Source organism: Neocloeon triangulifer, unplaced genomic scaffold, assembly GCF_031216515.1.
Source record: "Neocloeon triangulifer isolate White Clay Creek 2 clone unplaced genomic scaffold, ASM3121651v1 ptg000012l, whole genome shotgun sequence".
NCBI classification, from domain to species: Eukaryota; Metazoa; Arthropoda; class Insecta; order Ephemeroptera; family Baetidae; genus Neocloeon; species Neocloeon triangulifer.
Window position 1 is genome coordinate 13,262,165 of NW_026775554.1, and position 24,095 is coordinate 13,286,259.

A 24,095-nucleotide genomic window follows, 5' to 3' on the forward strand; every position below is an offset into this window, starting at 1 on the left:
AAATAGGGTATACATTTTTACATAATCCAACTTATTTATTTGTAAAAATATCGTGGTATTCATCCAAAATATTGAGAGAATCTAGCATAATATTAACTTAATTTGCATTGCTCATATCTTTTTATATATCACATATATCATAATCTCTTTATAGAATGCTGTGATGACTACTAATTTTTTTTCAGACTGCAAATGCTATCCTTGCGAGTGGAGGAGGAACAGAAACACAGAACACAGGTTTAGATATCGACTTTGGGAATCCGGAGAATGATTATGATTCTGATCTTGATGAGCTTAATTTAGTGACACCACCCACACCAGGAACAGATAAACCAGTAGCAAATCCTGATAGAAAAAGGCGCCGTCATGTTATAATTGTCAAGATTTCACCCGAGCTACTCAAGAAAATTCATTGTTTCAGCAAAAAATCTAAAAGAAAAAAAAATCAAAAAGTAAAATAAGAAGAAAATGACAAGAATTTATTTATTTGTACCAAAATGAATGGCTCTTCTTGAATTATTTGGTTGATTATTAAGTGTATTTTATTGTTCATATTTAACCTCAAACTTCTATCAAAGTAAATATTGTTCCTTGAAATTATTTTCAGCCACATTACATTTTATCATGCTCTCATGAAATATGAAAACCTTTTTGCCCGTTACTTGCCAAATAAGTTTACAGGAGGCGCCAAAAGAGCTTGTGAAAATCTCGAGAGGATTTTCCTGCCGGCATTTTCTTTGCTGTGTTGAGGGGACTCGGTGGTGTAAGAGAAAAAGTCACCTCTGGGTGTAAGGTCAGTGTTTAGGTAATTTTTCCGGCAGTTGAGTGGCTGCTAGTCGGAGGGTGAGCGAAGGGTCTCCTGTGACCTGTGGTGTGCACCGCCAAAGGAGCTAGCGAGCCGGCCAGGGAAAAAACAAGGCTGCGCAAAAACAATCCCGCAATTTATGGCCCAGCTCGACTGCTGGGCAAAAATAAAATTCTAGTGGCCCCTGAGAGTTCTGCATTAGCCGCACACGCGACAATATACCACACTGCTCGTCCCGTGGTCATTTTTTGCTCACTATCGACTGGCGGAACATAAAACATATTTATCGGGTTCATGCGATTGCCAGGGGAATTGGAAATAAGGTCGCGCGCGAGATTGAAAGCAAAGTTATTGCTACAGAGCAAAAAAACTAAGTGAGCGATTGGGCCGAAATCTGCCATTGAATGTATTGGAACGTGATTTTCAAATCAAAATGGTCAGTTTTGCTTCACAGATAGTGCCTTTTATTTATATGCAAATCTATGTAACCATATGTACTTCAAATAAGCGCAGACATGAAGCTGAAAACATTAATTTTTATGTACACATAAAAATTAAAAATGAACAAAAGAAAAATGTAACATCTCTCAAGAATATACAGAGTCGTTTACAAATTGGTAGCTATAGTTTTGTATTTTTACTTTACTTTCCATGACATAACTTTTACTTTTTTATTCTGCACACGCAACAAATAAATTAGTAAATCACATGTGCATACTTCACTGGTTGAAAATTGGATATAGAAGAATTTCGCTGTAACTAGATTTGATCAACTGGGCAGCCCATTGTGGCAACAAGTTCAGTGCTCGGCTCAGACTTAAGCTTAACTATCGTTTTTATACCCCGTATGTACACAAAGAAACAACCAAATTTGATTAACTTGAGCCGTAATTGATAAAAGCATGTATTTATTATTAACTCTTTAAATAATTATAATCGTAAGATATTAGCCGAGGACACTATTTACTTGTAGCCGGACTACCAGTTGACTTTACCATTGTCAGCTTTGTAGAACCAATTGAAAGAAGGAGATAAGGAAAATAATGCAAATGGCACAACAGGTTTATGCACGCATTACTTTAGTCAACTGAACCAAAAAAATTTAGGAGTGTTCGAGATCTTCGAAGTCCAAAACACAAGAGTATAATGATCGATACAGATTTTCTTTAATGGGTGCATTTTATTTTTGTCTGTTTTACACTTTCTCTAATGATATTTGGTGGGAAGGCCCAAAATTTTGCTTTGCACTGTTTGTTTCGATGAGACTAGTCATGAATCCGAATAAATAAATATCAAATCACGAAATTTTGAGCCTTGCAGTTTCTCATCAATATTTTTTAGCGTTGTTGATTTTCTGAGGGGGTAGACTGGCATCTGACTCTATTGATTGGTGCTAACACCAACTCTTGACAATATCAGACAGCTCCTCCCTAGTAAGATTAGAACTTATTCTTGCGAGTCCTACTCTAACACCCAATCAGAATTATAAGTTGTAAAAAGATACAAATTTGTGTTTGCAATCAACCTTGTTTGTCAGAACCAGAATTGAACTGTTAAGTGTAGCCAACAGGCGGCCTCTGAAAAACTAAACCCCAAAGAGTCCTTGACCGTCAGCCTTAAATTGAACAAGTTGAACTTGTGTCAGGATTCAGATAAGCCACCGACCCATTGTTGGACAATGGCTGACAAAATTGATCTCAACACTATTCAAAAAGTCAGAATAACAGACAACTTTGACTTTAGGACCTGCTTGCCCTTGTTAAATGGGTTTTCCTTTGGTTTTGCAGAAATATTACTAATCACTAAAAAAGAGCTACCACTTTTAACAGTGGAGTCAGCAAGGAAATATTTATGTTATCACTCCCCTTTGTCAATTTGGTCCAACCTTACCATCCCAAATGTTGCATTGACAAATTTAATTATAGATGTCTTTGGAACAGAGCAGCAAATTTAGTCCTAAAATGAAAGCAATCCCCGACTGTATCAATCAATCCGAAGTAAGGCTGTGTGGCAAGAAATTTAGATAATTCTTATTAAAGTATTAATTTTTTTTGTTCTCTACGTCCCTCTGACCGATAAGTCCCGAAGAGCAAAGAAATTGAGTGTTTTGGTTGTATTGGGTCGGGCACTCTGAGTACCAATAAAATAAACTGTGATCTAGCCACATCAATGTGGCTGTTACTAAAAATGGTCAACTACTTGATTGCTGCTTCTCTAAGGAGGCTGTGTTCAGTGGTCGGCCGAGGCCGTCTCTTCTATTCGAGCCTTTTTCACACCCTCTTCGAGTTGTTCAGCACCATCAGCTGTGGATGTGGTTACCATCTCCATATCTTCTTCGATGTGCCGTTTCATGCCCACAACCACCTGGTGTTCTACCGATTGAGTACTGGCCGGACTGACAAAAGTCCCGCTGAAAAAATACAAGAGATTTGTAAATTTGGTGTAATAAAAATTTAATAGTTTAAGGTACAACTTTTGATTGTAAGAACTATTAAATAGAATTTGAAACAGAATTGACAAAATTAAACTTTCTCTAGGTGATTTAATTTTTTTTCATAACTTTCTAAGTATTTACTAATATGCACTTCACTCTTCAGTTAAGTTACAGTTTACATAACTGTTTTTTTATGTTTAAATTATCAGAAATGAAATATAGTTTGTCATATTAAAAAAAAATCCTTTTACCTGTAATTAGTGTACGCTGCTTGCACAATAACAGGTGCTGGTGTGAATGCAGCTGGAGAGACAGAGCGGTCTTCACTTTTGACAGCAACTAATGTAGTAGTAGTGCCATTTCCACTATTTTGAACAACAAATTTTTCTGTGGGAGAAATAGAATTATAGGTAAGTGAAAAATTCCAAGAACTCAAAGCACACCTTCGCGCTGTTCACCTCCAACTCCATTGGTGACCAGAGTAATTTGCTGGGCAGGAACCATCAGCCTGGTTTTTCCAACCACCACCGACTGCTGCGGATGATGTGCACTCATCACAGTGCTGCTCACGAATGGGCCGACGCCTGAAATAAGAACTGGGGGCAAATGTGTCAGATTGAGTGCTTCCAGTCGTTGCCATGGGTCAGTGGTACCTTGTCCAGGGGAGCCTGGAGCTGACTGGCTGGTTTTCACCTCGAGGTGAGAAGACCCGTGTGAAACGATGGGCGAGGAAACTCCCGATGAGAGGGCACTGTCATTGTAGGCATCAGGAACGGGGGAGCCTTCTCTTGACAATGACTCGGGGGTGATCAGTCCACCCATGCTGTGAGTTGGTGAGGCTGGAGCGCTGCGTGAGGAAAGGCCAAACGGAGCCCTGAAGCATGGCACTCCACGCTGGCGACGCCTTCGGAAGGCCTGCTCGATCAGCTTTGTCTCGGAGGTGGGGTCGATGCGCCAGAAAGAACCTTTGCCAGGCTCCTCAGTGGAGCGAGGCACTTTAATGAAGTAGCGGTTCAGAGACAGGTTGTGTCGAATGGAGTTCTGCAAGATATAAATAAAATTTCTTTTTATTAAAAATGCAAGAGAAATTGTAGCCAACTGTTCATTTTTACCATTATTATGGTTTTCTGAAAAATAAGTAATTTAACACTTCGAAGATTTTTAAATTTCAATCAAATGCAATTATATATTGCCCATGATGAGAGCCCAATAAACACTAATTCTTAATAAAAAAAAAAAAAAAATTTATCCGCGATTGTCTTAAAAAAATTAAATTTTTGTAAATTTTCCATGATCATCTCGAAATTATAAATGAAAAAGTATGGACAGTTAAAATTAACTTGGCTGCAAAAATGTCCCATGTGATTGTATTTAGACGGCCTAAATTTAGATGTACAGCCAGATCTATTTGGAGGAACAGTATTTAAAAATAAGGCAGCCTACACAATGTGGCCAGCACACCATTTAGACCTCTAGCTGAGAGACAACAATAAAAATATTAGCTGGGTAATGCTGAGCCAAGATTTTATCACGAACAATAAATTAATAAAAATTTTTTCATACATACTACATTAAAATTTTCGCACTATATTTGCAGCCGTTTCTTTTCTTTAAGAAGTAAACTCTAACCTGCTTATAACAGACTTCAATAATAAATGGTCAATTACCTGCCAGCCTTTATCAGCAGTGCGATAGTAAGGATAATTTTTTGTTATGTACGAGTAGATGCCACTGAGAGTTAGTTGTTTGTCATGCGCCGATGCAATTGCCTGGACTATCAGTTGGGCATACGAGTATGGAGGCTTTGAATCGTCCTGAAACAAAAATTGAGATTAATTAAAATAAATTTTTAAACGAAGAAAAAAACTGATACGTTTAGGTATGAAAGATAATAAAGCAACCTTTGGTGGGCTATATGGTTCAGTGGTGGCCATAGGAGTGGCGGTTCCATTGGGTCCTGCCCTGTACAACTTTTGGGTGACCTGTTCCTCCGGAACGGCAGAGCTGGAAGGGGCTGTACCGATGTCGCTGCTTATGACCACCGAACGGCCTCCTCCTCCGTCCTCTGAGCTTCCTGTGGCAATCACAGGTCTGTGTGCAGCCGCATAGGCAGCAGCCATCGTCAACTCAGCGCCTACGTTGCGTCGTCCTGAGCCTCCTCGTGGACTGGCAGGACATGAGTTGGCAGCACTGCAAACCAATCACATGCAAATGCATTACAAACTTTGATACTGCAAATAATTTTGTTGAATTGGCTATTTTGCATTAATGCTGTGTTATCATTTAACTTGAACGTTGAGCATCACTCTTTCCATTTGATTGTGTACCTTCCTTGGTACTTCGGATGACATAATAAAATAAAATTTAATAGAAACAATAAATAAGTAAAAAACTAACATAAATAAATTATTAAGTAAAGAGAAATAATTTTAAAAAGAAAATAGGGGAAAATATTTCTAAATATAAGTGAAAACAATTTTTAACGAGGAAAATCCTGGTTAAAAATTTGTAGCAGAATACAATATTTTTGTGTTTTACATATTTCAACTCAAAGATTAATAGCAGAAATTTATTGATCATGACTTTTTTAAACGAACATAGCTTTTAATTTTTTTAAGGAAACAAAAAACTTTCTTGTTTACAAACAAATTAGCACTTCCTTATTCATGACTTTACTAAATTTAATGCTTAAACTGAAAGTATTATTCATCAGATCTTCTTAAAAATTCCATAAGAGGGTCACATCAATCTTATAGTGCATGAGCTTACAAGTTTGAAAATTTAGATTTTATAGAAGAATTTCTCATTTTAGGGTCACTAAATTTAAAAATATCTTCCATTGGATCGGGATTATTTTAGAAGAGGAAAAGCTGACTTTAATCTAACTTGCCATGATAACTTAATTTTGTTTCATAATGAATAAAATAAATTGTTCTAAGATTCCATAAAAATTATAATTTTGAATACAACTTTTTGATTGGAGTAGTATTGAGCAGTTTTTCCCCTGCTACTTAATGGTTTTCTTTTAATCAAAGCCAAAATTATTTCTCACACAAACGCAGTCAAGACAATAAGACAAACATTATAGTTGAACCTAATAATCAGCCATCTTGGTTTTTTTTTAAAATTATATGTGAAATGAATTACCTAATAGTTCCACTAGGCGATGGGAAGGGACTGCTGAATCCACCATCTGAGTCTGGAATGTTGATTCTCAGGGGCACCATGGGCTTTTGCTTGACTGGCGAGGGCAGTCGGACTGCTACTGGTGGGTCTGCGTCGCCGACCAGCGACTGGAAGGACAGCCTGATGTTCGTACTTGGAAAGCGGAAGGTGCAGCTGCAAGAAAAAATCCGAATTACTTCCAGATTCAAAACATGCGACAGTGTGTATAAGAAATCGAGCGTAAATCACTTGAAAAGGTCGAGAGAGCATTGAGCTGATTTATTTACGTCACTTGTTTGTGTTGTCGTCAACATTACTTAATAATGCAAGAAAGTTGTTTGGCTTTTCACTCGAACAGATTCTGGTAAAAATTTGGTAAGTTCCACAAAAACTTGAGTCATTTGCAATAGAAAATTAACAGAACAACAAAATGTGGACGAAATTTGAAAACAAAATACAATTTTCGTGCTGCTTAACCCTTCCCCCTCGTGTGCTTGCCGCAAAAGCAATATGGCCATATTTAATTATCACATTTTTATTTTTAAGCACTTCACTCGGCTTTATCAAAGGGTTTGCGTGCGACCTGTTGAATTAATTACAGTTTCAATTGCAAAATGAATAAAATTTGATTAAATTTGGAAAACGAGGCGAGCACGTTCGCCGCCGTGGGTGTCGTCGGAGCGACCGACCGACCGACGAAAACATCCGGGGGGGAAAACAAGAGAGCGTTCGATAATGCAGTCCAGATTGACCGAGAGGCCCTTGCGCCCCCGGGGCCTGGGTTCGGCGGCCCCCGGTTCGGAGCCGGCCCCCCGCAGATAAAGATGGCCTTGGGCCGAGTGCAAGTGTAAACATGCGTGTGTTTACACTGCTGTGTGTCGTGCATTTGTATTGGGCCGGGCGAGGCTGCTCACTTTTTGGACAGCTGGAGGGCCGGGGCCCCCTTGCGCTGGAAGACGCCGTCGACGAAGACGCCGTTCTTGCCGTTGCAGGTCATGTAGAAGTGCGGGTGCTCGAAAAAGACCTCAATGTGTTTGCGCGAGATGAAGCTTGAGTGGCCCATGTTTACATCGACCTCGCCTCGCGAGCTGTTGCGGCCGATGGTGATCCGCTTCTGCCGCACCATGTACTCGAACTCGCGGCCCTCTATCCGCGCGATGGCCACCCCGTTGTTCTCGGGACTCCACTGCACCTTCGATGGACTGGCCGGGGCCGATTTGAGGGCCAGCAGGGCCCACGCATCGCTTTCTTGGGACCTGGATTGTGCGGCCATATCTCTGCTACGAATATGGCTTCCCAGAAGGAGAAATAACCCCGAGTGAGAGAGAGCACGGCAGGAGGGGAGGGGGCAGTATATGACGGAGGTGCTGGCTGCCTGCATTCCAAAACAAATGGTGGGGGAGGCGAATCATAACAAAAACAAATTATATTTCCACAGGCGGCGGGGAATTTGTTTTGCTGCTTTGGCTTGCTGCTGGACCGCTATGTTCCCTACCCTGGTTCGAAAGCGACTATTTTTAAATTCGTCGCCTCATGCATTATTTCTGATTATCCTTTTGATATAGAACTTTTGCAGTTAGCTATTATGGACGAGACTTTAAAAACAATGCAAAACTAATTATCCTAATTATAACGTTATTGATTAATTCTAACCGGCAACCTCATAGTTTTTTTTTTATGTGTAAATTGATAAAATTGATTTCAAAAGTCAACCTTAGTTTTTGAAAACATATTAAAATGATATAGATATAATCCGCAAGCATTTCTGACATAATATACAACATTTTCATTTTTAGTCCAACTTTTGGTTTAATTTTCAAATTTAAATTGAAGCAAAATATTAAATAACTAACTTTAGTTTTCAAAGATTATTTCAGAGAATTAAATCAATTGACAAGCAATATTTATTTCAAATTCATCAAATTTATTACATTTTTATTGGATTTTGGTTATATCCATACATAATTTGACAAGTCTTACAAGTTAAAAAATACAGAGTTTATAAAATAAAATATTAAATGCATAACTCATACAAAACATTTCAATAAAATAGCTCTTGACACTCGAGAAACATTATAGTAAAAATGCTTGTACAAGTTTTAACTCTAGCTTCCAAATGTGTCATTATTTAAAATGTTCAAACCTCATGAGTTCAAAATGCAGATCTAATTCAATCAGATTCAAACAAGGTCATCATATGCTTAGCATCCTGTTTCATCTTTGCTCTTTCTAAGCATTTGTACAGCACTCCAAGAGTAGCGTTTTTGGCTTTTATATTCTTCCACTCAAGCAGCACTTGGTATGCTAATTCCCTTGTACCCTGGCCTTTATGTTCTACTTCGATACTGGTGACGGATGACTCGTCCAGTCCTAAATCTCTGGCAAATGTCTTCCACTTGCTTGCAGATAAAACTTCTGTTATTTTCCACAGGTTATTAGTAGTCAAAATTTTTTGACTAATCCTATGGTTTTTGCTTGAGGATTTAACGGATGTTGCTGTTCGACCAGCAGAGGTATAAGAGTGGTGACCGTCATCTTCATCACTGGAAATTGAACCACTGGAGCTTTCTTCACTTCGAGGAGCAGGAGACACATGACGTTGCCTTTTTGGTGGAGGTTCTTTCTTTGAGCTTCGTTTGGAGGAGTTTTTCCCAGAGCTAGGATGAGATCGTTTTTGTGAGGATGATGCCCTGTGTCTTGAAGGAGGTGGCCTCATCTCCGAGTCTAAAAGACGAATTAAAGTTGAAATGAATTTGATTCAAAAATGAATATTCTATTATTTTAGAACAATGCATATTGTTTGAAGGTAATTTTAAAAAAGATTCTGCAATTCAATTCAACAAATGATCGCAAAATTTGTGAATAAATACTTTTGGTAAGGAAAATCGTTCAAATATTTTTACCTGCATCTTCATCTTCGGGAGACTCCTCTACATTGGGTTTTTCTTGGTCATTCTCTTTACGGTTCCAAAAATTGAAAAATTTTGACATTGGAGATAACTGCTTGTTTAGATATCCACTGGCTGAATTGCATGGACTTGAGCCTGCACTGCTAGTTGGTGGGGTTTCGTTGAACTTTTTCAGGCCAATGTCTCTAGAAACGGCAAACAGAGCTTGAACGAATTCGTCAGGTGTGCCTCCTCTTAACTGATATAAATTGGTCATCGCCACAAATGGATCTCCTGAGGGCTGATATAGAAATTAATATTAGAAATCATTTGAAAATCTAGAATAGCAATTTAAAATATTTACCACGAGCTTAGTTCTGATCTCATTTTTGGTAAATCCGATGGACTGAGCAAAACGTTGCCAATTGCTCTCTTCTGTGATTTCCAGATTCGCTGCAAGTTCTTTAATGGCTACAATGGTCCATCTTTCTCCATTGTTTCCAGTGTTCATTTCAGTCTCATTTCCAGACTAGAGATTTTTATATTAATTAAATCATATCAAGTTGAGATAAGCCATACTTTGTACAAGTTGAACTCAAAGATCAAGTCATTTCTGCCGGTGTTCTTAGATTTTTCAACCAGGACCTTTCCAAATGCACCCATGTCAATTTTGGAGTCACTTTTGAACCTACAGTTTTAAGTTAATAGCAATTTTGAGCAATTAAAGTTAAAAATTATTTAATTACCTGCAAGCGTACTGCTTTTCAAAATCTCTTCCCCGAAAATCAGGCTCTTCTTTGCACATTTCCGCCTCTTCTCCTGCTTCTGTGTCAGCTTCAAACATTTGGGACCTCAATCTAACTAAGATTTTTCCAGGCCGCATCAGCTTGGGTTTATTGCAAGCACCAACCCTATGCTGAAGATTAGATGTGTCAGGCAACTTGCGGTCACTGCGGTAGCAAATTACTTCCAAGCCAAATCTAAAAATAAAGTTTGTGAGTTATTTAAATTGATTAATTATTGCTAGAAAAAAAATACCTATTGGTGTTGGGAGTTTCTTGCATAAAAGCTTCACACATCATGGAAAAAGTAACAAAGTTAGCGAAATGAGCCATCCCAATTTTTGCCTCTGTCAGACTACTGGACACAATGTCCCAAAATACAGTGAAGAAGCTGAAGTGCTGGACTTTAAAAGTCACCACTGGCATTCCAGATGGGTGTTTTAAGTTTAAAACAATGTCAGTACGCAGTCGACTCCAATTTACTGGCTCCATCTCACTAGTTGGGCTTTGCCAGACAGCAAGTGATTTCAAAGGGTCTTTGATCTTAAAATAGTTGCAAATTTCTTGCAGGTCAGGTACAGGTAGATTGATAGTGACCAAAGGTCGGTCCGGAGGGAACTCGAGGCCGTGAGGTCCAATCATGATGATTGGCGATGCCAACGAATACCGTCGCTTGAGATTATCAGGTAAGAGGGCAGTATCCGTGTCAAAAATAACCCTGAGATAAGCATCAATGTCATCTTCAAGACAGCCCCTGGGAAAGGTCACTTCAACTCCAGGAATGTCCTCGATGAACAAAGAACCACCGTTTCGTTTCCTAATTCTCTTCTGCCTTTCAGGATGGGGTTCTTCTAATATCACAGTAAAGAGGCTAAAGTGATTTACGATCATGATAATGAAGCCGTCTTTGTATCGGTAACATGTTTTAGGTAATCTTTCCCATTTCGGCTCCTGAAAAAAATTGAGAATATAATTTTAAAGGTTTTAATTGCAAATTATTTTTAAATTTCGGACTTTTTAATTTTCAATTATTTTTTTGAGGAGTAATAGATGAAAAAATCTTATTAAAACAATCTAAACTTACCTCATTTTCTGCAGTGTTGCTACGAAGGCACACAATGAGATTTTCGTCGTGAACACACACTGGTATTGAGAGGTAAACCTGATACCTCTCTTCAAAATGCATTCCATGAGGCCCTAGTGAGATGATCGGAGAGCACAACCGTTCCATTTTGCTCAGTTTTGGAATATACTTTGGATCACTGAGAATCACCAGTTGAGCATTTTGAAGTTTTCTGGCACTGGATGCAGGAATTATGGCAGTGACTCTGCTCTGAGGATCTTTAAGAACTCTAGCAGTAGACGGTACTTCATCTGCAGACTCCCAATCACCCTTGCTATTGTTGTCCTCCTCACTGTCCCACTGGCACATTTCCAAAGAGTTCTTCAGATCATCAACACAAATTCCATCATCGTCATCACTGAAGAAAATTTATTCAAATTAATTACACCATTCATAAAAAAAATGCTAATCACCTTGAGACGACTCCAATTCCACTCATATTTTCGCAATTACACGATTCATGAGGCGAAGTTGACGCAGACACACTGCTCACAAGTGATTGGCCGGACTTTTCCGATGCTGTTCCATAATCAGAGGTGCTCTCTGTAAACTTAAGTTTCAGCCCTGGCAGGTCACTCCAAGGTTTGGAGGTTCCCTCTTGCCAGGCTTTCATGGAGCCTCTGGTTATGGGACGATCTGCAGGTAAGGAGGGAAGCTGCAGTTTCCGAGAGGTAGCTGACGCTTGTCGAACACCTCCTTGTCCTTTTTTAGACCGGTTCGGCACTTTGAAAGCCTCTTGATTCATGGCCATTCTTTCAGAAAAATCAGCGATTGATGAAGACTAACTAAAAGCCTAGAATAGCAGTTGGGAAAAAATGCATTTTTTATTGCTGTTGTTCCACTTAAAAATGTTTTACTAAAATAAAATTTGAATTACATAAATACATACCTTTCTTGTCGAATCACTTTACGATTTACGATCTAACAGAGTTTCTATTAAAAATTCCGAAGATAAGCTTCATTTTTAGACATTTAAGCCATCGTTGGACTATTTTGCAGATTGGTAACAAACTCAAAACCAAACATAACAAATCCACGCTCTTCGCTTTTTAAAGCACAGACGCGAGTTTTAAAAATAAAGACCCGAAGCCATGTTTACGAAACTAACCAACCAATGGGGCTCGTGAAATCGAGCAATGAGGTCATGCGCGCAACCGCACTGTTCACATGTTTAGTTTCGAATTTCGAATATTAGTGGCGCTTCGGGTGGTGTACAGACGCTGAAACAAGCGCTGAAATTTTCAGTTGGTAGATAATTTATTGAATCAAATATCAAATTTACCAAATTTATTACATCAAAAAATTTGTTTTAAATCTCCAACTGGAGAACTGGAGCGTAGTTATTAACGGGTCCGCATTTTTAAATTATAGCTTAGAAAAAAATTAAAAAAGGAAAACTTTAAAAGAAAAATGAAGCCAATTAATTTTTCGATAATTTCTTTCATAAGCATTAGATGACGTCAACATTTTTTTACTTACATCCCCAGAAGGTTCAAAATCAAAATATTATTTTTAAGCAACGATAAAAATTTTCGCTCGCTCTTTACTTGAAATAATTTGAAATATTAGTTAATATTTGAATATTTTATTAAAAATGAAATTAAAAAAAAAATTATAACAAATCCCTGGCAGCGCCTGCTGTATAATATTGTTTATCCAACTTTGAAATGTGATCGACTACAAAAATTTCAATCTCCCCATAGATAATATAAAGTTTATTTATAAAACAACTTATTAATACAGATTAGCCTCATAAGAACAACAAAATCCAATTTATACTTTTTTTGGACCAATTTGGACTGGAAGCTTGGAAAGCGTCAAATTTGTTCATCGTAAACAAATAAATCGTAATTAAAAATTTTGCCATTTTTTCACAAATTGGTTCCGTAATTTAATTATGGTTATTAGAGGACTTGACATTTTTATAGACGATTCAAATTTTACTAGAGATTAGGAAAAATCCTCTTTGGATTTTTTTCTACTTTTTTTTCAAGCGTAGTGAACGGTTTTAAAAGTACTAACATCATTCATGATTTTTATTGAAATTAATTTAAAACAAAAAATAATAAATTTGAGCCACTGCTTGCCAAAAGGGCCGAAGCAACAAATGTCAGACAGGCGAACTGGAAAAGCGATCCCGAAGGCGGAGTTGCAGATTTACCCTGGTGCAGAAAAGTTGCAAGGCAAAAAAGCAGCGAGCTTACGAGCTTAGCCTGCAAAAACCCCACATTCTTCCTAAATCATGACGTTGGCCGTTGGCCTGAAAATTTGTACATTTTTTTTTATCAAAAATTAAAAAAATCTTTTTGGTAAACTTCAAGTTCCAGCGCTGCGAATTTTTATTTTCAATATTTTAACCCTAAAAGTTTTTGAATTATGCTCACGATTCATATTTCCTTGCCGAGAAATAAATCACATAAAACAAAAATATATAATTTTATAATGACCGAATTTTCAAACTATATTCAAACAACAATTGACTTTTCTCGGAGCAGTATGCAAAAACAAATACAAGAATTTACTCACCAACAATGCAAGACACAAGTAGCAACTAAAAGAGCTCTTAATTTTTATTTGATGTCATAAAATACAAAATAATGAAGAAAAAAATTGTATATAATTTAAGTTAAAGTCGGGCCAGTGGTCAATTGCAAAATTAGGAAGGATCAGTGATTTGAATTAGCTTTGTAATATTCTCAAAAAATAATTGACCCATTTTAAATATTTCATTATCAAAATCACCAAAATAATCACATTTAATCTGCCTTCGAGGCCGCGAAATAAATGTGCAAAAATGACATTAATTACAATCAAAATTGCCTTGAAAGATTAATATTTTTAACAAATTTATAAAAATAATTTTGCCACACATATTCAGTGTGAATATGTTAGCTTTTCACTGGATAAATCTACGTAAGACTCGAAAATACAAAAGTGCAAATAAATATATTTCTTATTTATTCGAGTTGAATTGATGAACTCCAAAGAAAGAAAGGCAAACATTTAAAGAATTTATTGGCTACTTCAATTTATTTTATTTCTTAGTCAACTCATATTGTGTTTAATTAAAATTATGGTCCGCACAATACAAATGGTGAGACAATGATGGGGGGTGCTCGCACGCCATTCACAATAAAGCGGGGGTGGGCAAGCATTTGACCGACCCTCCTCACCAACCACAGGGGAAAACCACCCCTGAAAACCCTGTGGCGGAGTCTTACTGTTAGATTTGAACAATATTTCCTCATATCAATACAAATACGATATAATACATAAATATACACATTAAAGTCTTTAACAGTTTTCTTAGTTTGATATATATCTTAAAATTATTAATTGTTGTTTTGTACAACCAAAACTTTCATTAATACAATTAATTTGACGCTGACAGCTGACATCAAACCTCGCCGCAAGGTAAGGTTTGAGTCAATTTGGATCATAAATTATTGTTCAGATGTTTATAAAAGGCATGCATATAAAAGGACGCTGACATCAAACCTCGCCGCAAGGCAAGGTTTGAGTCAATTTGGATTGTAAATTATTTTTCAGATGTAAATAATAGACAAGCATTTAAAACGACGCTGACATCAAACCTTGCCGCAAGGCAAGGTTTGAGTCAATTTGGATTGTAAATTATTTTTCAGATGTAAATAATAGACAAGCATTTAAAATGACGCTGACATCAAACCTTGCCGCAAGGCAAGGTTTGAGTCAATTTGGATTGTAAATTATTTTTCAGATGTAAATAATAGACAAGCATTTAAAATGACGCTGACATCAAACCTCGCCGCAAGGTAAAGTTTGAGTCAATTGCGAAAAAAATTATCAATCAAAACTTCAAGTATTAAATGTGAACTAATTCGGACGCTGACATCAAAACTCGCCACAGGTAAGTTTTGAGTCAAAAAGTCAAGTGAAAAAATTAATAATCAATTAACTTCTAAATATAAATATTAAGTAACAAAAAGAGCTCAGCCTGTGTGTTTCTTTTCGTGCGTGTCTTTCACCATCACTGCTTCTCTAACTGCTGATCCTTTTCTTCTTCTTTGCAGTGCTTCCTGCTTGAACCCGATCTGCCATCTGGGCGATCATGTCCAGGGTTTCGATCACACCTATTCAAGGTGATCTGCAAAGTGCAAAGAATCAGGATAAAAAGACAACAGTTAAATTTGCCTCATGCAGAAGAATTTTTCCGAATTTCAATTATATATATGTTCAAATCTAGCTTATACCTGTCTTCTTTTCGGCTCAGGGATGAATAGTTGAATCCTTTGCAGGACGCTACTCTTCCTCACCCTCAATGCTCTGCTCAAAAGTAAAAACTTTAACAAATCTTTTATTCGTTAAAACCCCAGTGCCGGTTTTGTAAGCTGCAAAATTGCAGCACCAGGGGTGGATTAGTTTTGAGTGAAAGGAAGAGAATGCGAGTTGTCGGTAAAAAATTCAGGGAAGACACAACCTGCCATATTTTGCAGTCCATTCATAGCTATTTTAGATCAACTTGCCAAACGACTTCCTTCTCCTGCCTCATTTCTTGACAACTTCAATATCTATAATAAAAATGATATTTTCGATAAGCACCTCGGAACAATTGTATTAACTGATTACCTTTTTACACAAAAAGTTTCATTGCTCCTCTCAATTGATTCGTTTTTTAAGTTGGAGCTTAATTGGCTGTCTGCGCAGCCACCAATAGTGCCGCTTTTCCTTCAAAGACTCCCATCAGACTGCACACTCTGCAAGGCCTTTCTGTCATGGACCCCAAAGGATGCCTAAAACTCGAACAAAAAAAAACTGACAAAGTAAACAGATAGAAATGCTCTTTTTAGAAGGCCAACAGTATAGAAAAATAAAGAAGATTGTTTGTGTTCGGTCGAGAACATCCCGAACGGCAGCGTCCTTTGCGGTCAGACGGTGCCACTCGAGGCGCCCTGTCCCAGGAATCCACAAAGGCGCACTGAACAAGGTTCAACACGCCTCCCTGGCAGGGCAGCACCAGGGGTGGATTAGTTTTGAGCAGTGAAAGGAAGAGAATGCGAGTTGTGGGTAAAAAATTCAGGGAAGACACAACCTGCCATTTTTCGCAGTCCATTCATTGCTGTTTTAGATCAACTTGCCAAACGACTTCATTCTCCTGCCTCACTTCTTGCCAACTTCAATGATCTATAATAAAAATCATATTATCGATTAGCACCTCGGAACAATTGTATTAACTGATTACCTTTATTCACAAAAAGTTTCATTGCTCCTCTCAATTGAATCGTTTTTCAAGTTGCAGCTTAATTGGCTGTCTGCGCAGCCACCAGTAGTGCCACTTTTCCTTCAAAGACTCCCATCAGACTACACACTCTGCAAGGCCTTTCTGTCATGGACCCCAAAGGATGCCTAAAGCTCGAACAAAAAAAACTGCCAAAGTAAACAGATAGAAATGCTCTTTTTAGAAGGCCAACAGTATAGAAAAATAAAGAAGATTGTTCGTGTTCGGTCGAGAACATCCCGAACGGCAGCGTCCTTTGCGGTCAGACGGTGCCACTCGAGGCGCCCTGTCCCAGGAATCCACAAAGGCGCACTGAACAAGGTTCAACACGCCTCCCTGGCAGAGCAGCACCAGGGGTGGATTAGTTTTGAGTGAAAGGAAGAGAATGCGAGTTGTCGGTAAAAAATACAGGGAAGACACAACCTGCCATTTTTCGCAGTCCATTCATTGCTGTTTTAGATCAACTTGCCAAACGACTTCCTTCTCCTGCCTCACTTCTTGCCAACTTCAATGATCTATAATAAAAATCATATTATCGATTAGCACCTCGGAACAATTGTATTAACTGATTACCTTTATTCACAAAAAGTTTCATTGCTCCTCTCAATTGAATCGTTTTTCAAGTTGCAGCTTAATTGGCTGTCTGCGCAGCCACCAGTAGTGCCACTTTTCCTTCAAAGACTCCCATCAGACTACACACTCTGCAAGGCCTTTCTGTCATGGACCCCAAAGGATGCCTAAAGCTCGAACAAAAAAAACTGCCAAAGTAAACAGATAGAAATGCTCTTTTTAGAAGGCCAACAGTATAGAAAAATAAAGAAGATTGTTCGTGTTCGGTCGAGAACATCCCGAACGGCAGCGTCCTTTGCGGTCAGACGGTGCCACTCGAGGCGCCCTGTCCCAGGAATCCACAAAGGCGCACTGAACAAGGTTCAACACGCCTCCCTGGCAGAGCAGCACCAGGGGTGGATTAGTTTTGAGTGAAAGGAAGAGAATGCGAGTTGTCGGTAAAAAATACAGGGAAGACACAACCTGCCATTTTTCGCAGTCCATTCATTGCTGTTTTAGATCAACTTGCCAAACGACTTCCTTCTCCTGCCTCACTTCTTGCCAACTTCAATGATCTATAATAAAAATCATATTTTCGATTAGCACCTCGGAACAATTGTATTAACTGATTACCTTTTTACACAAAAAGTTTCATTGCTCCTCTCAATTGAATCGTTTTTCAAGTTGCAGCTTAATTGGCTGTCTGCGCAGCCACCAGTAGTGCCGCTTTTCCTTCAAAGACTCCCATCAGACTACACACTCTGCAAGGCCTTTCTGTCATGGACCCCAAAGGATGCCTAAAACTCAAAACAAAAAAACTGAAAAAGTAAACAGATAGAAATGCTCTTTTTAGAAGGCCAACAGTATAGAAAAATAAAGAAGATTGTTCGTGTTCGGTCGAGAACATCCCGAACGGCAGCGTCCTTTGCGGTCCGACGGTGCCACTCGAGGCGCCCTGTCCCAGCAATCCACAAAGGCGCACTGAACAAGGTTCAACACGCCTCCCTGGCAGGGCAGCACCAGGGGTGGATTAGTTTTGAGCAGTGAAAGGAAGAGAATGCGAGTTGTCGGTAAAAAATTCAGGGAAGACACAACCTGCCATTTTTCGCAGTCCATTCATTGCTGTTTTAGATCAACTTGCAAAACGACTTCCTTCTCCTGCCTCACTTCTTGCCAACTTCAATGATCTATAATAAAAATCATATTTTCGATTAGCACCTCGGAACAATTGTATTAACTGATTACCTTTTTACACAAAAAGTTTCATTGCTCCTCTCAATTGAATCGTTTTTCAAGTTGCAGCTTAATTGGCTGTCTGCGCAGCCACCAGTAGTGCCGCTTTTCCTTCAAAGACTCCCATCAGACTACACACTCTGCAAGGCCTTTCTGTCATGGACCCCAAAGGATGCCTAAAACTCAAAACAAAAAAACTGAAAAAGTAAACAGATAGAAATGCTCTTTTTAGAAGGCCAACAGTATAGAAAAATAAAGAAGATTGTTCGTGTTCGGTCGAGAACATCCCGAACGGCAGCGTCCTTTGCGGTCAGACGGTGCCACTCGAGGCGCCCTGTCCCAGGAATCCACAAAGGCGCACTGAACAAGGTTCAACACGCCTCCCTGGCAGGGCAGCACCAGGGGTGGATTAGTTTTGAGCAGTGAAAGGAAGAGAATGCGAGTTGTGGGTAAAAAATTCAGGGAAGACACAACCTGCCATTTTTCGCAGTCCATTCATTGCTGTTTTAGATCAACTTGCCAAACGACTTCATTCTCCTGCCTCACTTCTTGCCAACTTCAATGATCTATAATAAAAATCATATTTTCGATTAGCACCTCGGAACAATTGTATTAACTGATTACCTTTATTCACAAAAAGTTTCATTGCTCCTCTCAATTGATTCGTTTTTCAAGTTGCAGCTTAATTGGCTGTCTGAGCAGCCATCAGTAGTGCCGCTTTTCCTTCAAAGACTCCCATTAGACTGCACACTCTGCAAGGCCTTTCTGTCATGGACCCTAAAGGATGCCTAAAACTCAAAACAAAAAAACTGAAAAAGTAAACAGATAGAAATGCTCTTTTTAGAAGGCCAACAGTATAGAAAAATAAAGAAGATTGTTCGTGTTCGGTCGAGAACATCCCGAACGGCAGCGTCCTTTGCGGTCAGACGGTGCCACTCGAGGCGCCCTGTCCCAGGAATCCACAAAGGCGCACTGAACAAGGTTCAACACGCCTCCCTGGCAGGGCAGCACCAGGGGTGGATTAGTTTTGAGCAGTGAAAGGAAGAGAATGCGAGTTGCCGGTAAAAAATTCAGGGAAGACACAACCTGCCATTTTTCGCAGTCCATTCATTGCTGTTTTAGATCAACTTGCCAAACGACTTCCTTCTCCTGCCTCACTTCTTGCCAACTTCAATGATCTATAATAAAAATCATATTTTCGATTAGCACCTCGGAACAATTGTATTAACTGATTACCTTTATTCACAAAAAGTTTCATTGCTCCTCTCAATTGATTCGTTTTTCAAGTTGCAGCTTAATTGGCTGTCTGAGCAGCCATCAGTAGTGCCGCTTTTCCTTCAAAGACTCCCATCATACTGCACACTCTGCAAGGCCTTTCTGTCATGGGCCCCAAGTGATGCCTAAAACTGAAACAAAAAACCAAAAAAGCAAACAGAGAAATTCTATTATTAAAAGGCCAACGGTATAGAAATATATAGAAGATTGTGTGTGTGTTCGGCCGAGAACATCCCAAACGGCAGCGTCCTTTGCGGTCAGACGGTGCCACTCGAGGCGCCCTGTCCCAGGAATCCACAAAGGGGCACTGAACAAGGTTCAGCGCACCTCCCTGGCGTGGCAGAACCAGGAGTGGATGTTTTAATAGTGAAGCAAGAGAGAGAAACAATAAAAATATTAAAAATATGGAATGTTAGAACTTGACGCTTATTCTGTCTCCTCGAAGCTGTTTTGGATCAACCTGGCTAGTGCCTTTGTTCTCCTGCCTCACTTCTTGCCATCAATCTAGTATAAAAATCATAATAGCGATAGCTTTTGATAAGCACCTTAATTTAATTAACATATATCATACCTTATCCATAATAAGTTTGCTCTTCCCACATTTGATTCATATTGCCATATTCATGGCATTCGATAGGAAGAGGTGCCTCAAATGGTGTTCCCTTCCTGGCAACCTTCCTTTCTCAGGAAGTCGGAGCCTGCTGATCAGCTTTTTCTCCAAAGCCACCAATTTAGGCCGCTTTTCCTTTGGAGACTCTTGTCACATTGCACACTCTGCATGGCTTTCTGGCCTATAATGATGCCATTTTAATTTTTTTATCATTTGAAATTTCTCTTTTTTTTTTCAAACCTGCAGCTATATGCAGAGTATTAATTTAAGATTTTTATCTGCAAAAATTCCAATTTAAGAGGATGTAATATATGAAAAAGAACATATTAAAGACAAACCTTCCAAAACATTTCTCTTACTGGCTTCTCCGTCCTCTCAAATCTGAAGACCATTTGCAGAGCTAGGGTAAAAAAGCTGGATCTTCTTCCATGGAAATATTCTTGGCTGCATTTTGCGCCGCTTTTCCTTCAGGATAGCACCCCATGTATTCATGCGCAGAGATACACAACTAAAAAATATACTTTCATCAATAAAGAAGTCGAGTTTTAACCTTTCACTTTTATACATACCTCTCGAGGTCAATCAATGGAATGCCAGCCAGCTGAAGATGTTCTCAGTCAAGTGTCTTCATATTTGTGTGTTTTACCACAAAAAACTCAGAGGAAATTCATGAAAAGTGCCCAGAAACAATATATTAGAAAATGATTCAAATTGCAATTAAAATTATAAGCCAACTTCCTGATTACCGTAATTTAAAAAAACTCGCGATTTCATCATGATTATGGAAACTGATTAAAAGCGCAGATGTTCACAAAATCTTCAATTTGTGGATGGATATTGATTAAGTTAAAAATAGAAATTTATAAAAAACGGAAAAAGTACATACACATTAAGTGATAAGTGCGTGTTTACAAACAAGCGATCGGTGTAGGCAGCAAAGAGCTTTGATTTCAATTTGTGGCATACAGGAATTTTGAATGGGTCACAATGTAAAAAAAAATCGTAGTTTTCACATGTCTGATCCCAGAAGCGGACATTATTGTCAGTCGTACAGTTTTAAAGTGGATTCAGTAAATGACTTTACCAAAGCCGAATTAAGCGTTTAAAATTTAACTGTGTTTATGGTGCGAATTCTAAAATGTAATTATTGCCTTGTTTAAAACAGATAAACGGAGACGCATGAGATTTTTTTATACCTAATAATGCAACTAAATCTATATTATAGCTGTCAAAATGCGCGAGATTCTACACCCATATAAGTTGAAAACTTCCCAAAATCCGGTTCCAATTGCCCGTGTCCATCATGTATGGTAGACGGAACTGGAACCTTCGGAAGTTTCAACCCTCCATCCCTTCCTCCCGAGGGAGAACCCGTGGTTCGACCTGCCACCGGTGCGACAGGCCGAAGCCGAGGAGCCTCGGAATCCACTTGCAAGTGCCACCCGAAGGTCGGTCAGCTTGCAAGCCATCGGAGATTGATCTCCGGTCGCAGCATCCGCAGGTCAACCAGGTCGCGTGTGCCAAGAGACAGGCCTGGGGCCAGATGGCAAGGCGACACAACGACAAGATTAAACTTGGGATGCTGAACGAATTAAACGCGCCGCGACGAGGCCGATTTTTTTTTTCAGTTTCCTCAAATGTTTGGAAAGATCAATTAATTTAAATGATTTAAAAGGCAATAATTATGCCGTTTTAATTTGATAATTTTTTTTTTAATTCGGATAACGCAGTTGGAATTACTTTACTGCTCTTTCTTCCACGCAGCCTGCTTTCATCCTAATAAGTGCGTTTAGATTCAAATTTTTATTTTTCAAAAGTCAAGGTTGATGCAGATTTTAATGAAACCAAATCAAAGTGAAAAACGCGCGCGTTGTTAGCTTAGAGAGTCAAATTGGATGGATCACTCAAGCCGGAAATCATCAACATCAAGTGGTGGCCCATCCTCAGACCTTCAAAGTTAACAATTATCCCCCCACCAGCCTCCGCCTCGTCAACAGAGCCGGATTGGAGAAGCCATATTTTAGCCGGACATCATCAACATAACCTTTGGCCTGTCCAGGCCCTATTGTTGACAAGTATACCCTATCGACGCGCTGCAAACTTCCAAGTCAAATCGGAAAGACGAGCTTAGCCGGATATCATCAACATAAGCTATGGGTCTATCCTCAGGCCCTGAAAAAGTTTGCAGTTAAACTGATCCTCGCATTTACATAACCATGAATCAGAAATAAAACGCATCACAATGATCTTGACTCAAGAAAACGTAAAAAACCGAGCCGAAACACACTTTGAGAATTACACGGCAGGCTGCCCAGAAGAAAAGGCGCCGCAAGAAAAAGGTGAAATGCATGACTAGAGAATTTTTTTGCAATGATGTAACAAGGCGCGAGATTCTACACCCTTTTTTAAGTCAAAACTTCCCAAAAACCGGTTCCAATTGCGCGTGTCCATCATGTATGGTAGACGGAACTGGAACCTTCGGAAGTTTCAACCCTCCATCCCTTCCTCCCGAGGGAGAACCCGTGGGTCGACCTGCCACCGGTGCGACAGGCCGAAGCCGAGGAGCCTCGGAATCCACTTGCAAGTGCCACCCGAAGGTCGTTCAGCTTGCAAGCCATCGGAGATTGATCTCCGGTCGCAGCATCCGCAGGTCAACCAGGTCGCGTGTGCCAAGAGACAGGCCTGGGGCCAGATGGCGAGGCGACACAATGACAAGATTAAACTTGCCATGCTGGATATAATGTTTTAGATTAAAAGTTAAAACGCGCCGCAAACAGGAATTAATATTAATTGATCTTTTTAAAAATTAATTAAAAGGCAATAATGATATTTTGATGCAATTGAATTTAAGTCTCTCAGCCTAAATATGCCATAAAAATTCATATTTCTTTCATTAGTCCTTTTATGAATGACAAATCAACATTAATTTTCACTGTCGTAGAAAATACACATTTTCAACAAGGATGAGATCGCGTCTTCTACTTTCCTCGATTTCAGTGAATGAAATGAGCAAGAAATTTTAAAATCAAAATTCGTTTTGAAAAGAACCAGAAGGATGTTGCTCAAAAATTATAATTAAAATTTACGCCGCGCACCATTGCACAGGGGATTGGCTGATGATGTCCTGTTCGGAGGCACTTGACTGACCGGACGTGTCCAGACACTCCAGACGAGAAAAATCTCCCAGAGCATCGTTCTTGTTTGACGAATGCGGACGGAAATTCCGTCTTTCGCGGCTCCTGAAAAGAAAATGAGTCAGCACGAAACTGTTCACATGTGAACGACGCCGCAGATTTCGAATTACATCCTCAATTCATTTAATCATAACAAGTCTCGGATTATGCACATAAAAATCCTAAAATTTTCACATTGATTGAAGCAGGATTTGAATACACAGAGTCGGAGGCATTTGCGATGACTAAAATTGAATCAATTTCATGCCTCGTTGGCGACTCGACAGCGGTATGTACGAAAAAGATCACGATTTTTTCCACGTTTAGAGCGCGATTAAGATGGCCGAATGGCTGTCAAAATCAAGACTTTTCTCACCTGTGAGACGATGACGTCGTTGCGTTGATGGCCGATGAAATTCGGCTCGGAAAAGCCACCATGAACACGCAGTCGGGTTTCTTGTCGGCAAAACGACGCTCTCGAAGCCACAAGATGGCCAACATGGCGTCTGTGTCTGGTTTCTTTCCGAGAGCCAAATGCGAGCAGAAACGCTGCAGATTTCTGTCTGTTCTGCGCTCCGACTTGTCTGGACTTGTCCAAAAAGGAGAGTGTGAAGTGTGTGAACGCGGCTGCGCTGTCGGTGCAAGGGTGGGAGGAGGGGAGACTTTGTTTGTCAGGGCACGTTTTTAAATTAAAAACAATCACTCTGCACGAAAAGTAATTAATATAAATTAGCGAAATTAGCAGTAAATTATATATAAAGTAAAAAAATTTGATTCAAAATTATATAAACTGTGAAGTTA

The 24,095-nt window shown here is 39.2% G+C and overlaps 2 protein-coding genes and 1 long non-coding RNA gene across 9 annotated transcripts; all 3 read right to left on the minus strand.

Annotated features, from left to right (window-relative positions):
* Positions 1-1,246: 1,246 nt before the first annotated feature.
* On the minus strand, positions 1,247-7,722 carry LOC132197158 (forkhead box protein K1). Its single transcript, XM_059620257.1, has 8 exons — positions 7,319-7,722; positions 6,387-6,578; positions 5,141-5,429; positions 4,907-5,053; positions 3,893-4,280; positions 3,683-3,835; positions 3,491-3,626; positions 1,247-3,215 (listed from the first exon to the last, which is right to left on the minus strand). The coding sequence occupies exons 1-8, from the start codon at positions 7,675-7,677 to the stop codon at positions 3,035-3,037; spliced, it is 1,845 nt and encodes a 614-aa protein (XP_059476240.1). The 5' UTR covers positions 7,678-7,722; the 3' UTR covers positions 1,247-3,034.
* A 595-nt stretch (positions 7,723-8,317) lies between these two features.
* LOC132197884 (uncharacterized) lies at positions 8,318-12,291 on the minus strand. Its single transcript, XM_059621473.1, has 9 exons — positions 12,087-12,291; positions 11,611-11,990; positions 11,159-11,555; positions 10,331-11,025; positions 10,039-10,272; positions 9,872-9,980; positions 9,657-9,821; positions 9,308-9,593; positions 8,318-9,128 (listed from the first exon to the last, which is right to left on the minus strand). The coding sequence occupies exons 2-9, from the start codon at positions 11,946-11,948 to the stop codon at positions 8,575-8,577; spliced, it is 2,778 nt and encodes a 925-aa protein (XP_059477456.1). The 5' UTR covers positions 11,949-11,990; positions 12,087-12,291; the 3' UTR covers positions 8,318-8,574.
* A 1,910-nt stretch (positions 12,292-14,201) lies between these two features.
* Positions 14,202-23,848, minus strand: LOC132197217 (uncharacterized). 7 transcript variants are annotated; one of them, XR_009441831.1, is made up of 15 exons: positions 23,671-23,848; positions 20,691-23,360; positions 20,460-20,629; positions 20,362-20,399; positions 20,083-20,302; positions 19,473-20,015; positions 18,861-19,414; positions 18,249-18,802; positions 17,637-18,190; positions 17,028-17,578; positions 16,419-16,969; positions 15,806-16,360; positions 15,657-15,747; positions 15,430-15,502; positions 14,202-15,309 (listed from the first exon to the last, which is right to left on the minus strand). It is a non-coding gene; the product is annotated as an uncharacterized LOC132197217 (long non-coding RNA). The 7 variants fall into 7 exon arrangements; XR_009441828.1 differs by having other exon boundaries at positions 14,202-15,323; XR_009441829.1 differs by having other exon boundaries at positions 14,202-15,323; positions 15,430-15,567.
* Between the last annotated feature and the right edge of the window lie 247 nt (positions 23,849-24,095).

Coding starts and splice junctions, on each gene's coding strand:
- LOC132197158 (XM_059620257.1), bottom strand. CDS start 7,677: ATGGCCGCACAATCCAGGTCCCAAGAAAGCGATGCGTGGGCCCTGCTG. Junction 6,579..7,318: donor GCCCTCCAGCTGTCCAAAAA/GTGAGCAGCCTC, acceptor TTTTTCTTGCAG/CTGCACCTTCCGCTTTCCAA. Junction 3,216..3,490: donor GCAGCGTACACTAATTACAG/GTAAAAGGATTT, acceptor GTATTTTTTCAG/CGGGACTTTTGTCAGTCCGG.
- LOC132197884 (XM_059621473.1), bottom strand. CDS start 11,948: ATGGCCATGAATCAAGAGGCTTTCAAAGTGCCGAACCGGTCTAAAAAA. Junction 11,556..11,610: donor GGAATTGGAGTCGTCTCAAG/GTGATTAGCATT, acceptor AATTTTCTTCAG/TGATGACGATGATGGAATTT. Junction 10,273..10,330: donor GAAACTCCCAACACCAATAG/GTATTTTTTTTC, acceptor CTTTATTTTTAG/ATTTGGCTTGGAAGTAATTT.